The sequence below is a fragment of the Antechinus flavipes genome, chromosome 4 (assembly GCF_016432865.1).
Source record: "Antechinus flavipes isolate AdamAnt ecotype Samford, QLD, Australia chromosome 4, AdamAnt_v2, whole genome shotgun sequence".
Lineage (NCBI taxonomy): Eukaryota > Metazoa > Chordata > Mammalia > Dasyuromorphia > Dasyuridae > Antechinus > Antechinus flavipes.
Genome location: NC_067401.1, coordinates 69,010,652 through 69,027,314, shown reverse-complemented (window position 1 = coordinate 69,027,314; position 16,663 = coordinate 69,010,652). Strand labels below are relative to the sequence as shown.

Here is a 16,663-nt window from a genome sequence, read left to right as displayed (position 1 = left end):
TTATGAGAGACCTAGAAGAAGGGAGACTGAGAGTAGCAGTCAGAGAGATAAGAAGAGAATCAGAAGAAATAGCATTCAGAATGAGGAAGATGAAAATATCTCATTAACTCGAGGACTAAAGTAAGAGCTGAAGCTAACAAGAAAGACCAAGGACAAATATTGTGAGGGAAAGAAAGAGCAAAGAAAGTAGAGGATATTTGCTTAGGATGGTTGGGTTGCAACTGAAAAGAAAAAGAAGGCAGAGCCATTTGAATCTTACTTTGTTTCTATTTTTTTTCCAAGGAGAATAATCATTACAATGGAAGAAACAGAATAGAAATGATTAAGAGGGAGTCAATATTCAAAACAGGTAAGCAAATAGTGAGTTAGTTCCTAGTTATCCTTGGTGAACTCAAGGTTCACATCTGTTCTTAATAGAATTGAAAAGAGTAGAGTTGAGGGGGAGCCACAATGGCAGAGAAAAGGTAGGAACTCATCCAACCTCTCCCTCAAACAGCTCCAAATTCCTTTAAATAATGACTCTAAACAAATTTTAAACCATCAGAACACCTAAAAAAAGATGGAGTATAACATTTTCCAGCCTAAGACAACTTAGAAGATCAGCAAAAAAGATGTGTAACATCAGGGTGGGAATCCACTATGCAGTCTTGGTGCAGGCCCTACCAGCACAGCCCCAGGTGCTTTACCAGCACACTAGATCTTAAAGCTATAGTGGAGCAGGGCCACTTCCTAACAGCTCCAGGTTAGGAAAGAGGACTTGTGGTCAGAAGGATCTCTCTGAAAACAGCTGCACAAAACCCCTCAAGCTTGGGACAATGCAACTTTCACTTTGGAAACAGAGCCCTACTTCAACAAAGAGTTAAAAGCTAAGTAACAGACTAGAAAAATGAGCAACAGAAATAGTTTCTGCCCATTGAAAGTTATTATGGTGATAAAAAAAGATCAAAACACATACTTAGAAGATGATAAAGTAAAAGCTCCATCATCCAAAGACTCCAAGAAAAATAAAAATTAGGCTCAGGCTATGGAAGAACTCAAAAGAGACTTTGAAAATCAAGTGAGAGAGACAGAGAAAAAAATTAGGGAAACAAATGAGAGGTGCAAAAGGAAATACAAAAAGCTAATGAAGACAATGCCTTAAAAAACAAAATTGGCCAATTGGGAAGGAGATACAAAAGTTCACTGAGGAAAATAATTCCTTAAAAAAATATAATTGAGCAAATGAAAGCTAATAATTTTCTGAGAAATCAAGATACAATAAAGCAAAACCAAAAATAAAAAAATAGAGAAAAGTGAACTATCTCATTGGAAAAACAACTGACCTGGAAAATAGATCCAGAAGAGATAATTTAAAAATGATTGGTCTACCTGAAAGTCGTGATCAAAAAAAGAGTCTGAACATCATATTTGAATACATTATCAAGGAAAACTGGCCTGATATTCTAGAACAAGAAGATGAGATAGAAACTGAAAGAATCTACTAATAACCTCCTGAAAGAGATCCCAAAATGAAAACTCCCGGGAATATTATGCTCAAATTCTGGAACTCCCCAGAACAAGGAGAAAATATTGCAAGCATCTAGAAAGAAATAAATCAAGTATAGTGGAGTCACAGTCAAGGTAACACAAGATTTAGCAATGAAATGCTACATGAAAGGACCAGAAGGCTTGGAATATGATATTCTAGGGAGCAATGGAGCTAGGATTACAACCAAAAGTCAGATAATCAACAAAACTGAGTATAATCCTTCAGAGGAGAAGGTGGTCATTTAATGAAATAGATGATTTTCAAGTGTTCATGGTGAAAAGACCAGAATTAAATGACAGAGACAGAGAGACTGAGAGAGACACAGAGAGAGAGAGAGAGAGAGAGAGAGAGAGAGAGAGAGAGAGAGAGAGAGAAGGCAAATTGAATATGAGGGATAATATATTTTTTAAATGATAAAATTATGCTAATCAGAATTGGCTCAAAAAGGGAATAATATGCATATTGAATAAGATATAGAAATCTATTTTATTCTATGGGAAATTAAGAGAAGAATGGCACATGGAAGTGGGGAAGGGTGATTTAAAAAGAGGGTGTATTAGGTGAGGGGCTGAAATGAGGGAGAATAAGTGGGAGAAATAGCAATAGCAATTGTAAAAAAAAAAAAAAATTTTTAAAGAAGGTTTCGCTGCTAAGGCCTCATTTCTCAAACAGAGGGAACCGAGTCAAATTTCATATAAAAAAAGAACCATGTCCCAATTGAAAAATGATCAAAAGATATGGTCCGTGCCCAAAGGGCTATAAATTCATGCACATCCTTTGACCTAACAATACCTCCTCTAGGCATGAATATAAAAAGATATTCAGAAAAAAAACGAAAATGATTTAAATGTACAGAAAATATTCACAGCAGCTCTTGGGGCAAAAATAATGAAAATTGGGGGAGTGCTTATCAAATGGGGAATTGCTCAATAAACTGTGGTATATGTTTGTGATGGAATATTATTGTTCTCTGGGAAATGATGAGCAGTATGTTCTTAGGGGGAAAAAACAAACTTGGAAAGTCTTCCATTAACAAAGTAAAATATACAGTGTACAAAGTAATAGCATGGTTCCAGGATGACCAGCTGTAAATGCCCTTGCTATTCTCAATATTACAATAATCCATGACTACTCTGAAGGACTTATATTTTAATAATAGATTTTTATTTTCAAATTGCAAGCAAAGATAGTTTTTTTCAACATTCACCCTTGTAAAACCTCGTGTTCCAAATTTTTCTCCCTCCCTTCCTTCACCTTCTTCCCTATACAGCAAGTGATCCAATATATGTTGAACAGGTATAATTCTTCTATCCATATTTCCACATTTGTCATGTTGCACAAGAAAAATCAGCTCAAAAAGGAAAAAAAAAATGAGAAGAAAAACAAAGCAAATCAAGACAACAAAAAATGAAAAAAAAAAAACTATGTTGTGATCCATATTCTGGCCCCACAGTCTTCTTTCTAGATATAGATGACTCTCTCCATAACATCTATAGGAATTGGCTTGAATCACTCCATGTCATTCATGTTAATCAGAATTGATTATCGCATAATCTTGTTGTTGCTATGTATAATGTTCTATCTTCACTTAGCATCAGTTCCTACAAGTATCTCCAGGCTTCTCTGAAATCATCCTGCTGATCCTTTTTTTATAAAACAATAATATTCCATAATATTAATATATAATAACTTATTCAGTCATTTTCCAAATGATGCATATCCACTCAGTTTCTAGTCCTTTGTCACTACAAAAAGGGCTGCTACAATCCATATTTTTGCAATGTGGATCCTTTTCCCTTTTTTATAATCTCTTTGGGATAGAGGCCCAGTAGAGACATTACTGGATCAAAGAGTGTGCACAATTTGATAACCCTTTGAGAATATAATTCCAAAGTGTTCTCCAAAACAGTTTACACTCCACTTATAATGTAATAGTGTTCCAATTCTCCCACATTCTCTCCAATATTTATCATTATCTTTTCCTATCATCTTAGCCAGTCACTACACTACTGTGTAGTGATATTTCAGAGTTGTCCTAATTTGTGTTTCTATGATCAATAATGATTTAGAGCATTTTATATGACTAAAATGGTTTTAATTTCTTCACCTGAAAATTATCTGTTCATATCCTTTGACTATTTACTCTGAAGGAGGTATGATGAAAAATCCTATCAATATCCAGAGAAGGAATTGATTATGCCTGAATACAGATTGAAAATCTTCTCTCTCTTCTCTCCCTTCTCTCTCTCTCTTTTTCTTGAGGGTGGGTATTTTCATTAGGGTGGGATATCTATGTTTTCTTTCACAACTTGACTTATATGGAAATGTTTTATATGACTTCACATGTGGTTTCTAAATTATGGGTGGGGATAAGAGAGAGAAACTAGAACTCAAAAATCTCAAAAACAAAACAAAACAAAACAAATAAAATTTAATAAATAAAATTTAATTTAAAAAACTTTAAAAGGTAAATGTTGAAAACTTTGTATATATTTGGGGAGGAAATACTATTCAAAAAGAGTAGAGTTTAACAAATCACTGAAGAAAGGCAAATGCCAGGAAGGAGGACAAGAAGGAGGAGGAAGAGGAAGAGACTAAGAACTGAATTTTCAAACAATAATCTAACAAACTTTTGAAGTTGATTTCTTGGATAAATTCTAGATTAGATGATTAAAGAGATTGTAGGTGATCAATAAGACAGGAAAGAAATAATTACAAATAATCAGAATGGTATCATCCAGAACATGTCATGCCAAACTAATCCTTGTATTTTCATGACAAGAATACTTATTACAAAGCAGGAATGTTGTAGATATGAAGCTCATTTATATTTTAATAAACTTTTGATTAAGTATCTCGTTATTCTTGTAGAAGTAGAGACATATGTCTGATATGAATTAGACAATAATTCTATTAGATGGGTTCACAACTGATTGAAAGGAGGGATTCAAAGAGTTCAATGTCAATCAATGGTTAAATATCAGTGTAGCAGGAGGTCTCCAGTGAACTGGTTCATACATTTATGCTTGCCTCACACTGAAGTCAATGACTTCAATAAAGGCATACATAGCATATTCATTTGATTTGTAGATGACACAAAACTAGAGGGGGAAGACAGCTAACTCAGTAGATGACAGTTAAGATAGAAAATAATCTTGACAGGTATAGATGATGAATATAATAAAATGAAATTCAAAAGGGAGGAATGAAAAATCTTATACATGAGTGCAAAAAATGCATATGCATTTGAAGGTGGTAAAAAGGACTGTATCTTCCAGGAAGTTAGGTCCCAGTTTCATTATACTTTGATGCATAGTCCATGGAGTAGCAAATAAAGTGCTTGACCTGCAGTGAGGAAGATCTAAATTTAAATCCAACCTCAGACACTATTTAGCTGTATGATTTTGGGCAAATAGTAACTTCTGCCTGTCTCAGTCTTCTTATTTATAAAGTAGGATAATAATAGGGCATATCTTTTAGGGATGTTGTGAGGATGATATTTAAAAGTATTATACAAATCTTAAAGGATCATATATAATGATTATTATTATTATTATAGTGGAGACTATCAAAAAGTAGAAAAACAAGATGAGAAAGATTTCTGAACCCATGGTATGTAAGGATCAGTTGAAAGGACTCTATATATTTAATTAACATGGAGAAGATTCATGAAAAATATAATACTTGCTTCCAATCAACTGAAGGTTTATTATGTGGAAGAAGGACAGGGCTTGTGCTCTTTTACTCTAAAGGGAAGAACTAGGAGTGATGGGTAGAAGCTGTCATAAGACAATTCTTGCTTGATATCAGGAGAAACTTCTCCACAGTAAAAGTCAAACAGTCTTCCACTCTCCTTGGATATTTTCATGTTTGAATTGCAAACCATTCCAGTGTTTTTGCCAAGAAAACTCCATGAGGTCAGAAAGAGTGAGACAAAACTGAATGACTGAACAATAACAATTAAGAATTGTATTATATAATTTCTGAGATATTAAACACTTTGATTCTTTTTTATAATTTTTTCTTTTTAAATTATTATTATTATTATTATATTTTTATTTACAAAACATATGCATGAGTAATTTTGTTTCAAAAAGCCATTTTAGCTTTCATAGCATGGACATACTATAGTATGCCTCAGTCTCTTTCTTTTCAACTTAATTTTAGACACTTACTTTCTTTTCCTTTTCTCTTTCTTTTTCAGATTCCATTTTTAAGATAAAACTTGTACTACCTAGCTATCCAAATAAGATCTTATTATGTGTTTTTATATCTCTGCAAATAAACTTTATACTGAGAACACTCTTTGCCAAAGTCAAAGATTAAATTGACAAATAAAAAGGAGTTGTCCAAGACACTGAAAATTTGAGTGACTTGCCCACAGAGGTTTTTGTTTGTTCTTCATTCTTGAAGAGAACCATGACATCAGAGAGGTGATGCCATGACATGTAAGTGAATTGGATTTAAATGGGAGAGGGCTGGTCAAGGTCACCTACCTCACTTTCCTCTCCAGAGACAACTAGGTCCAGTGGCCAGACACAGATCAAGGTGACTGGAGATGGCCCTGATGAAATGGGAGACCTTGGTCTTTTTAACCAAGATCTTCATTTCACTGAGGCAGCATCTATTCAGTGATTAAGGCTAGGTAATAATTGAGGCAAAGCAGCTCTTCTTTCTCTAGTCCAAAAAAAAAATCTAAATAAATAAATTAATCTAGGAGGGAAAGATGCTCAGGATCTGTGGCCAAAGTACTAGGTGACTTGCTCATAGCCACAAAACTATTAAGTTCCAAATACAAATTCCTTCCTGTCTTGTTCTAGCACTCCTGACACCTGGACAAAACTAGGTTTAATCATATTTTTTAAAAAATAAAATAGTTGTGTGTATGTGTGTGTTTAAAAAGCATCTCATTGACTGTACCCTAGACTACTTTAAGTTAGCAAAGTAAAAGCTTACTCAATTACAAATTCATAGTATTTTAAGAACCAATCTTTTCCTTCATTGTTCTCTTCTACAATACTTCTGGTATTTAAAAAAAAGCTGGGAGATATGTATCTAAATATCAACTTGAAAATTTAGGAAAAAATCTAATCAAATATCATTGATTTATTTACTTTCATCACTTTCATGATAACGATTTTTAACAGAAAAGGACATCATTTCTTATTCACCCTCAGTGATTATTTGTTTGAGTTTTTGTTGCAGGTGGGAAAAAATAGGACAATGAATGTTTTATCTTATTTGGAAGGGAAAATTCAGTTTATTAGCATATATGAAAGATAATTATTAGTTACTTTGATTTTCAAATTTATAATTCTTTTATTTTGTTACTTCAGACATGAAATCTGTGAAAAGTTTTGCTAAGTGAATGATTTGGCTACTGAAAGGAACTCTTTTTTTTCTTGTGATAAAGAAGTTAATGCAATTTGAAATGTTTTCTGTTAAGTCTAGATATTTTGAAACATCATTTCTTTCAGGAAATGTCTTGAATAATTCTGACCTGAATCAATCACTCAATCATAAAGCATTTATTAAATACTTGCTAAATGGTTAGAATGCAATGAAAAGGGAAATATAATCCCTGACTTCCAAAAATCTCTCTGTGTGAATAAAAACACATACATATGTATACCTATGTGTGAACACACATGTTTATATATATATGCACTACTGTATATATTTATATATATATGCACTACTGTATATATGCATTTATATGTGCATAAACTTGTATATAGAAACATATTAAGGTATATCCCCCTCTTTGTGACTACATTTGGGGTTTTCTTGGGAAAGAAAATGGAATGGTTTGCCATTATTTTCTCCAACTCATTTTACAGATGAGGAAGTTGAATTAAACAGAGTCTTGTTAGGATCATACAGTTGGTAAATATTGCAGACATATTTGAACTCAGGTCTTTCTGATTTTAGAGCCAGCAATCTACTATACCACTTAACTAGCCCATTATTCCTAGGACTATATTATTATTCATTATCTGGGGCATCTCCCTATTATTAGTCCAGCAAACTGTTATTCAGAAGCTAAGGATTATAACATTCCCAAATCACCACTAACCTGACTTTAGTGCCAAAGTCATTCCACTTGATAACTAATCTTTCTGTGACGTTCTCTCAGTGTATAAAAATTATTTCCCACTTTTAAGAGGCTTTGCTTGATGACTAGATCTTACCTGGAAATCTTCTCAGATTAACCTTCTATTGCTTTCTACAAAAACAACCAATAGAGGAAAAAAATGATTTGGTCTTATTGTTTTAGGACTTTATAACATTAACAAGCATTCTTACTTAGATTCTATTAGTAATTAGAAAATGCTCTTATGGTATTTGATAAATGGGAATGAAAAGCATTGCTAATAATAATAATAATATCAGGATACCTAGATGATGCAGTGGATAGATTACCAGTCCTGGAGTTGGGATGACACATCTTCTTGAGTTCAAATCTCTCTTCACACACTTACTAACAGTGTGATTTTAGGCAAATGGTCTCTATTTCCTCATCTGTACAATGAGCTAAAGAAGGAAATAGCAAACCACCCCTATATCTTTGCTAAGAAAACCCAAATGAGGTCACAAAAAGCCAGAAGTAACTGAAAAAGATTGAACAATGACAGTATGACTGGCAAAAATATAGAATTCTATAGGTGGAAATCAAGGTTCTTGATCAAAATAGCTCAACATACTACCATTTAAATGAATTTTGAGTGTGGAATATCAGAAACAAGTGATTATCATTATACTTCAACTAAACTTATAAACATTTTAAACTCAAGGAATTTGGAACAAATTTATAACAATCACAGATATGGCTCTCCAAGTCTACATTCCTAAGAGTGAGGCTTGGTCTTCTGTTAGGCCCTAAGTACCCAAAATGGGTACTTTTTTTGTTTTAAATCGCTGACTGATGTATCTATATGCCAAGAAGTCCCTATATACCTAACAACTGGTTTGATCAGCTACATCCAAGATTAGGAATACACAAGATTAGCAAACTATCAGTTTAAGAACCTTATTTCAAATTCAGTATTCAGTTAGCAAACTAATAATCACATGGTCCTGGTAGTTGATAAATCCAGTCCATTCTCAAGACTAAGATCTTTCTCCTACAAAGTCCCTGTAAATCTGCCTTGTGATAGCAAACAGATATAAGGCTAAAGGATTAAGTAAAACTGGGATCTTGATCTGAATAAGTCCAAAGTCCTCATCATCATTATGTGCCTTTGATCCTGTAGGACCTGGAACACATTTACACATATACAATCCTTGGTATAATAAACTGCTTGCTTCACATACCTTTGGGTTTGTATTCCTTCTTAATACCTCCTCATCTCATTTCCCTTACACTGATTGATATATAGATTCTTTGTTTGTGGCAGCCCTCTTTGTAGTGGCCAGAAACTGGAAACTGAGTGGATGCCCATCAATTGGAGAAAGGCTGAATAAATTGTGGTATAGGAATATTATGGAATATTATTGTTCTGTAAGAAATGACCAGCAGGAGGATTTCAGAAAGGCCTGGAGAGATTTACATGAACTGATGCTGAGTGAAATGAGCAGGATCAGGAGATCATTATATATTTCAACAGCAATACTATATGATGATCAATTCTGATGGACGTGGCCCTCTTCAACAATGAGATGAACTAAATCAGTTCCAATAGAGCAGTAATGAATTGAACAGCTACACCCAGCAAAAGAACTTTGGAAGATTATTATGAACCACTACACAGAATTCCCAATCCCTTTATTTTTATCCACCTGCATTTTTTATTTCCTTCACAGGCTAATTGTACACTATTTCAAAGTCCAATTCTCTTTGTACAGCAAAATAACTGTTTGGACATGTATAACATATTATATTTAATTTATACTTTAACATATTTAACATGTATTGGTCAACCTGCCATCTGGGGAAGGAGGTGGGGGTAAGGAGGGGAAAAGTTGGAACAAAAGGTTTTGCAATTATCAATGTTGTAAAATTACCCATGCGTATATCTTGTAAATAAAAAAAAAAAGAAATCTAGATTTTTCAGTGTGAATATCAATACAATTTTATATGAAATTATATTTGAGCAGTACTTACAGAGCAGTCTTTATCAGCATTTCTTTTCCAATGTTTCTTGTCTAATTTCTTACTTGATGTGGAATGCACAGTAGCATAATTTTGCATCCGAGGATGTACTCCAAGGATATTCTATATAAGGAAAAAAGAAAATGAAATATTTCATTTTAAAAGAAATAAAATAGAGCAAGGTCCCAATGAACCTTTTGCAGATTTTGTGGGACGTTTACAAACAACTGTAATAAGAACCATTGGAGATAATGCAGCAACAGAAATAATGACTAGACATTTGGCTAAGGAAAATGCCAATGAGATTTGCAAGAGAATCATATGGGGGCTAGACAAAAATGCTCCTTTAGAAGAAATCATAAGATGCTGTGCCACAGTGGGCACAAATGCTTATTATGCCCAGACTATGATGAACATGGAAAGACAAGGTCCTTCTTGGCAGAGGAATTCTAGAGAAACTCGTCGATGTTTTCAGTGCAGAAAAATTGGACATTTGAGAGCTCATTGTAGATATGGAGATAGAGTGAGAAGACAGGGTGAGAGAAAACCCAAAACCCCATGTCCAAAATGTAACCGAGGCTTTCACTGGGCCTCTAAATGTATATTGACCCAGAGGAATGAGAGGCTCCTGCCCAGCCTCCAAAGTATCAATCAAAGGACAGGTGGGGCATGATAGCAGCTGAGGTTACACCCAGAGAGACTTTAGAAATTCAGAACTCTGATGTCATCAACCAACAGAAAAGCAATCAGGATTACAGTTGGGAAGAATACAGGCCTTTTAAGACAAAAAGACAATATCCAATGCAAACAGCTCCAATGTAATTACCAGATGATGAGGAGAAATCCCAAAAGTGGTAAATAGAAGAGAATTAGATAGGTTAACTGCTTGGGGAAGAGGATCTGCTTATATTTTCACAGGTGGAAAAGAAATCAGATGGCTAATAATGAGACTGTCAAAAGAACTTTAAAATCTTCAGATTTCAGTTCCTGAAAAACCAGCAAGAATCATTGGGTTCCCTGAGATGAAAAATTGTTGATGAGACTTTTTGCAGTACTTCAGAGCCTACAGGAATTATTAGATTCCTGGCACATGAACTAATGGACAATGGATTGCTTATGGACTATTTCTAGGACTTATGGACATGTGTAAATTTTCAGGTTGATTTATGTTGTTATATTACTACTAGCCTGTGTTATATTGCTATGTGCTTATGTAAATTATGTATAATGCCTCCCATATTGATGGATTTATGTATACCATGTATATCTGTTACAAAGTTCTGGCCCATATTGATGGATTTATGTGTACCCCTTCAGAAACCCCCTATGTTTTAAAACAAAAGAAAGGGGGAGATGTTGGAATCCTTACTAACTGCTAACTAATTAGAGTTGATCTAATCTTACAAGAAGATGTTTTGGGCAGAACCTGAAACAAGGTACTAAGTAGAACTAAGTTCAATGAGTTCACACCTCCCTTGAAGCTCGTTGGGCCAGAGAGCACTATGGGAGAAAACCCATAATCCCTCTCTCTCGTATCCCACAATTCCTCCCTCTTGGATAAAAGAAACAGACAGAAGCTCTCGGTCAGATTTCAGTAGAGTTACGCCAGAAGCCCTCTCTCCAAGGCAAGGCAGAATATTTTCCACTTGGCTGGCTGGTGGCAGAAGTGTTCTTGAGAGAGGAAGACGCTACAAGTCAAGATTTCACCGGAATGACATGAAGACTGGAGCTGGTTGAAGGCTGAAGAAAGCAGAGGCAGAAGCTGAAGGACCAGACCTTTGGATTTAAAGACATTTGGAGAGAGCTCTTGGAACCAAGCAGAGAGATAGGCCTCTAAGCTAACCGGGCTATATTGGAAATAATAAAAGATCTGAACTTTTATCACCTGGCTGCGTTTTGAGAAGAAAAAGCTCACAACACCTGACTTCCAAAAATCTCTCTGTGTGAATAAAAACACATACATATGTATACCTATGTGTGAACGCACATGTGCATTTATATGTGCATAAACTTGTATATAGAAACATATTAAGGTATATCCCCCTCTTTGTGACTACATTTGGAGTTTTCTTGGGAAAGAAAATGGAATGGTTTGCCATTTCTTTCTCCAACTCATTTTACAGATGAGGAAGTTGAATTAAACAGAGTCTTGTTAGGATCATACAGTTGGTAAATATTGCAGACATATTTGAACTCAGGTCTTTCTGATTTTAGAGCCAGCAATCTACTATACCACTTAACTAGCCCATTATTCCTAGGACTATATTATTATTCATTATCTGGGGCATCTCCCTATTATTAGTCCAGCAAACTGTTATTCAGAAGCTAAGGATTATAACATTCCCAAATCACCACTAACCTGACTTTAGTGCCAAAGTCATTCCACTTGATAACTAATCTTTCTGTGACGTTCTCTCAGTGTATAAAAATTATTTCCCACTTTTAAGAGGCTTTGCTTGATGACTAGATCTTACCTGGAAATCTTCTCAGATTAACCTTCTATTGCTTTCTACAAAAACAACCAATAGAGGAAAAAAATGATTTGGTCTTATTGTTTTAGGACTTTATAACATTAACAAGCATTCTTACTTAGATTCTATTAGTAATTAGAAAATGCTCTTATGGTATTTGATAAATGGGAATGAAAAGCATTGCTAATAATAATAATAATATCAGGATACCTAGATGATGCAGTGGATAGATTACCAGTCCTGGAGTTGGGATGACACATCTTCTTGAGTTCAAATCTCTCTTCACACACTTACTAACAGTGTGATTTTAGGCAAATGGTCTCTATTTCCTCATCTGTACAATGAGCTAAAGAAGGAAATAGCAAACCACCCCTATATCTTTGCTAAGAAAACCCCAAATGAGGTCACAAAAAGCCAGAAGTAACTGAAAAAGATTGAACAATGACAGTATGACTGGCAAAAATATAGAATTCTATAGGTGGAAATCAAGGTTCTTGATCAAAATAGCTCAACATACTACCATTTAAATGAATTTTGAGTGTGGAATATCAGAAACAAGTGATTATCATTATACTTCAACTAAACTTATAAACATTTTAAACTCAAGGAATTTGGAACAAATTTATAACAATCACAGATATGGCTCTCCAAGTCTACATTCCTAAGAGTGAGGCTTGGTCTTCTGTTAGGCCCTAAGTACCCAAAATGGGTACTTTTTTTGTTTTAAATCACTGACTGATGTATCTATATGCCAAGAAGTCCCTATATACCTAACAACTGGTTTGATCAGCTACATCCAAGATTAGGAATACACAAGATTAGCAAACTATCAGTTTAAGAACCTTATTTCAAATTCATTTTTCAGTTAGCAAACTAATAATCACATGGTCCTGGTAGTTGATAAATCCAGTCCATTCCCAAGACTAACGAATCTTAAAATCTTTCTCCTACAAAGTCCCTGTAAATCTGCCTTGTGATAGCAAACAGATATAAGGCTAAAGGATTAAGTAAAACTGGGATCTTGATCTGGATAAGTCCAAAGTCCTCATCATCATTATGTGCCTTTGATCCTGTAGGACCTGGAAGACATTTACACATATACAATCCTTGGTATAATAAACTGCTTGCTTCACATACCTTTGGGTTTGTATTCCTTCTTAATACCTCCTCATCTCATTTCCCTCACACTGATTGATATATAGATTCTTTGTTTGTGGCAGCCCTCTTTGTAGTGGCCAGAAACTGGAAACTGAGTGGATGCCCATCAATTGGAGAATGGCTGAATAAATTGTGGTATAGGAATATTATGGAATATTATTGTTCTGTAAGAAATGACCAGCAGGAGGATTTCAGAAAGGCCTGGAGAGACTTGCATGAACGGATGCTTGAGTGAAATGAGCAGGATCAGGAGATCATTATATATTTCAACAGCAATACTATATGATGATCAATTCTGATGGACGTGGCCCTCTTCAACAATGAAATGAACCAAATCAGTTCCAATAGAGCAGTAATGAATTGAACAGCTACACCCAGCAAAAGAACTTTGGAAGATTATTATGAACCACTACACAGAATTCCCAATCCCTTTATTTTTATCCACCTGCATTTTTTATTTCCTTCACAGGCTAATTGTACACTATTTCAAAGTCCAATTCTCTTTGTACAGCAAAATAACTGTTTGGACATGTATAACATATTATATTTAATTTATACTTAACATATTTAACATGTATTGGTCAACCTGCCATCTGGGGAAGGAGGTGGGGGTAAGGAGGGGAAAAGTTGGAACAAAAGGTTTTGCAATTATCAATGTTGTAAAATTACCCATGCGTATATCTTGTAAATAAAAAAAAAAGAAATCTAGATTTTTCAGTGTGAATATCAATACAATTTTATATGAAATTATATTTGAGCAGTACTTACAGAGCAGTCTTTATCAGCATTTCTTTTCCAATGTTTCTTGTCTAATTTCTTACTTGATGTGGAATGCACAGTAGCATAATTTTGCATCCGAGGATGTACTCCAAGGATATTCTATATAAGGAAAAAAGAAAATGAAATATTTCATTTTAAAAGAAATAAAATATACAAATCAATATATTTCCTTGTCTTCAAAAATGAAAATATTATCTATATATTAAGAATCAAATTTAAATATGTACATATCAATTATGTAGATCTTATTAAGTAATAAAAATTTTAATTAAACTCCTCTGTATGCATACAATACTTCCCCAAACTTTGAAATTTAACACCAATATTTTCATACTGCTACATGGCTGTAACAATGTCCAAATATTCAAAAAATCAGGATTTTAGGTCATCTGAAAGTAACAGAAAACTACATGCTTTTTGTGTAAAGAGCTTTCACCATATAACAAGAACTATTCAAAAGAAGAATGTAAGAGATACCCTGGAAGAATGGTAAGATGTGATATGACTAGAAAAGAAGACTGGCTAGTCACAATAGAAGAAATAATATTTGAGTGTAAATATATTGTAAGTAGACCCTGTTTTCATTCCTTGTATTTTTCCTTGAACATCTTCTAAAGAGCCTACAACATAATAGGAACTTAATAAATATTTTTAATTATTTACAGATGAGCAGTCTGTATTGTCCATTGGTACAGACTTAATGTCAAGAAACCTAAAGGAAAACCCCAAATTAGACTCTCTATGAGGGTTCATGGAAAGTATAGGCAAGATTCACCAAGGTTAAAAAGGAATGAATTGGCTAGAAATGTCATTTAGCCATCAAAGTTTTGAAATGTTCAAAACAAATGGGAGTAATACATTCAGGAAAGAACAGCATCTTACATCTAGTCCTAGTAGGATTATGTAGTTTTTTTTCATAGATGAGAGGACAAGTTATCAATATTAAGTGACTTAAATTCACAAATATACAGAAAAGATTTAATATCAAATTTTCTGACTTAAAATACAATAATCTTGCTACTGTTCTACGCTACCTAGTGGCAAGGAATATAAAGTACCAGGTATAGACAACTCATTCAGTAGTTTGGGGAGGGAAAAACAAAGGAGATGGTAAATTCAGTAAGCAACATGGGATAGGAGATTTTTTTTAAAGATTAAGTAAATAGTATATATTTGAAAGCAGAAAGAAGAATCGGTATAGAATGAAAAATTAGACTACATATATGCTTTAAAGAGATAATTGTAATGTTCTTTAAAATATAATGTTCTCTGGGAGCAGGTTTCTCAGAGGGGCTTCTGGAGGCAGCTTTAGTTTCAATTCAGTGTAATCACCCCAAATGCAGCCAGCTGTTAAAGTCCAAATCCTTTATTTTCTTTTTTAAGTATTGTCTCCTTCCTTGGGCCCAGTTAACTTTCTTAGAGGCCTATCTCTCTCCTTGGTTCTGAGAGCTCTTGCCACTAGTCCTTTGCCTCTGCCAGCTCCAGCCTCCAGCCAGCACAAAGGTGCAAGATGGAATGAATCTGTGTCCAACTCCGAGAATGGGCTTGTGTGTCTGGCCCGGAAAGCTTCTTGCTCATATGCTATACACTGAGTGCACACCAATCATTGTATCACTGGCAAATCATTATTTCTTGTAGGATTAAATCAATTCTAAACTAGATTTAAACATTGTGTCCTCAATTCCACTTGTTTCAAGTTCTGGACCATAACATCTCCTTGTAGGATCAGATCAATCATACTGAACCATGCTAAATTTGTTAATTATTGTCTCTATCAATTCCACTGTCTTAGTACCTTATAAGAATCTTAACAGATAATATCTGAATATAGGTGGGGATGAATAATGCCCACTTCAGAAACTTACTAGCTATAATGACCCTGGACATATTAATTCTGTTTACCTCAGTTTTCTTATATATAGCATGAGCAAAAGAAGGAAACAGTAAACCACTCTAGTAACTTTGTTAAGAAAACCCCACATGGGGCTATAAAAAGTTGATTGAACTTTTATTAAATGATTGCATAGCAATAACAACATTTGTGTAACTCTGGGAAATATATTTAATCTCTGTTTCCCTCAGTTGCCTCAACTTTACAACAGGGATAATTATAACAGCTATTTCACCTCTGTTGTTATAAGGATCAAATGAGATATTTCTGAATTCTCTTAAGATGCTTCTTGGCACATAGCAGCTGCTTATTAATGTTTGTTCCCTTCTTTTTCTTCAAGACTGGATTATGGTCTGCTTCATTCTGGATACTATAGATCCCAATATTGTCTAAAATCACTATTTTTAGCTGTCATCACATACTATTCACTTCTAATTCAGTTTGCAATATAACAAAACTCAGTTGTTTGTGTGTGTGTGTGTGTGTGTGTGTGTGTGTACATACAAATCTCTATCAAAGAAGAGTCCTGTCATACTTTCTTGATCCTGTACTTGTGAAATGGGTTTCAAAACTCAAATTTATGTGAGATACTGAGTACTTCCTGCCATCTTTTTCTATCTTTGTACTACAGTCATTGCAGAAGTATGAGGAGAACACATAGAATCAGAATGATTTTAAAATGTTTATTATTATATCTTATTCCATATCACAAAAAAGTGCAAAATACACATCAGGCAGCTGAA

At 34.2% G+C, this 16,663-nt stretch overlaps 1 protein-coding gene across 3 annotated transcripts in view; it reads right to left on the bottom strand.

Moving 5' to 3' along the window:
* The window catches only part of DPYD (dihydropyrimidine dehydrogenase), a 1,007,953-nt gene that overhangs the window by 914,120 nt on the left and 77,170 nt on the right, over window positions 1-16,663 (bottom strand). For 2 of the 3 annotated variants that reach the window (XM_051993282.1, XM_051993280.1), the window contains exon 2: window positions 9,633-9,743. In XM_051993282.1, coding sequence (XP_051849242.1) covers window positions 9,633-9,743 — 111 coding nt within the window. Of the gene's footprint in view, window positions 1-9,632; window positions 9,744-14,017; window positions 14,129-16,663 lie in introns of all 3 variants that reach the window. The other variant, XM_051993281.1, reaches the window with a different exon arrangement.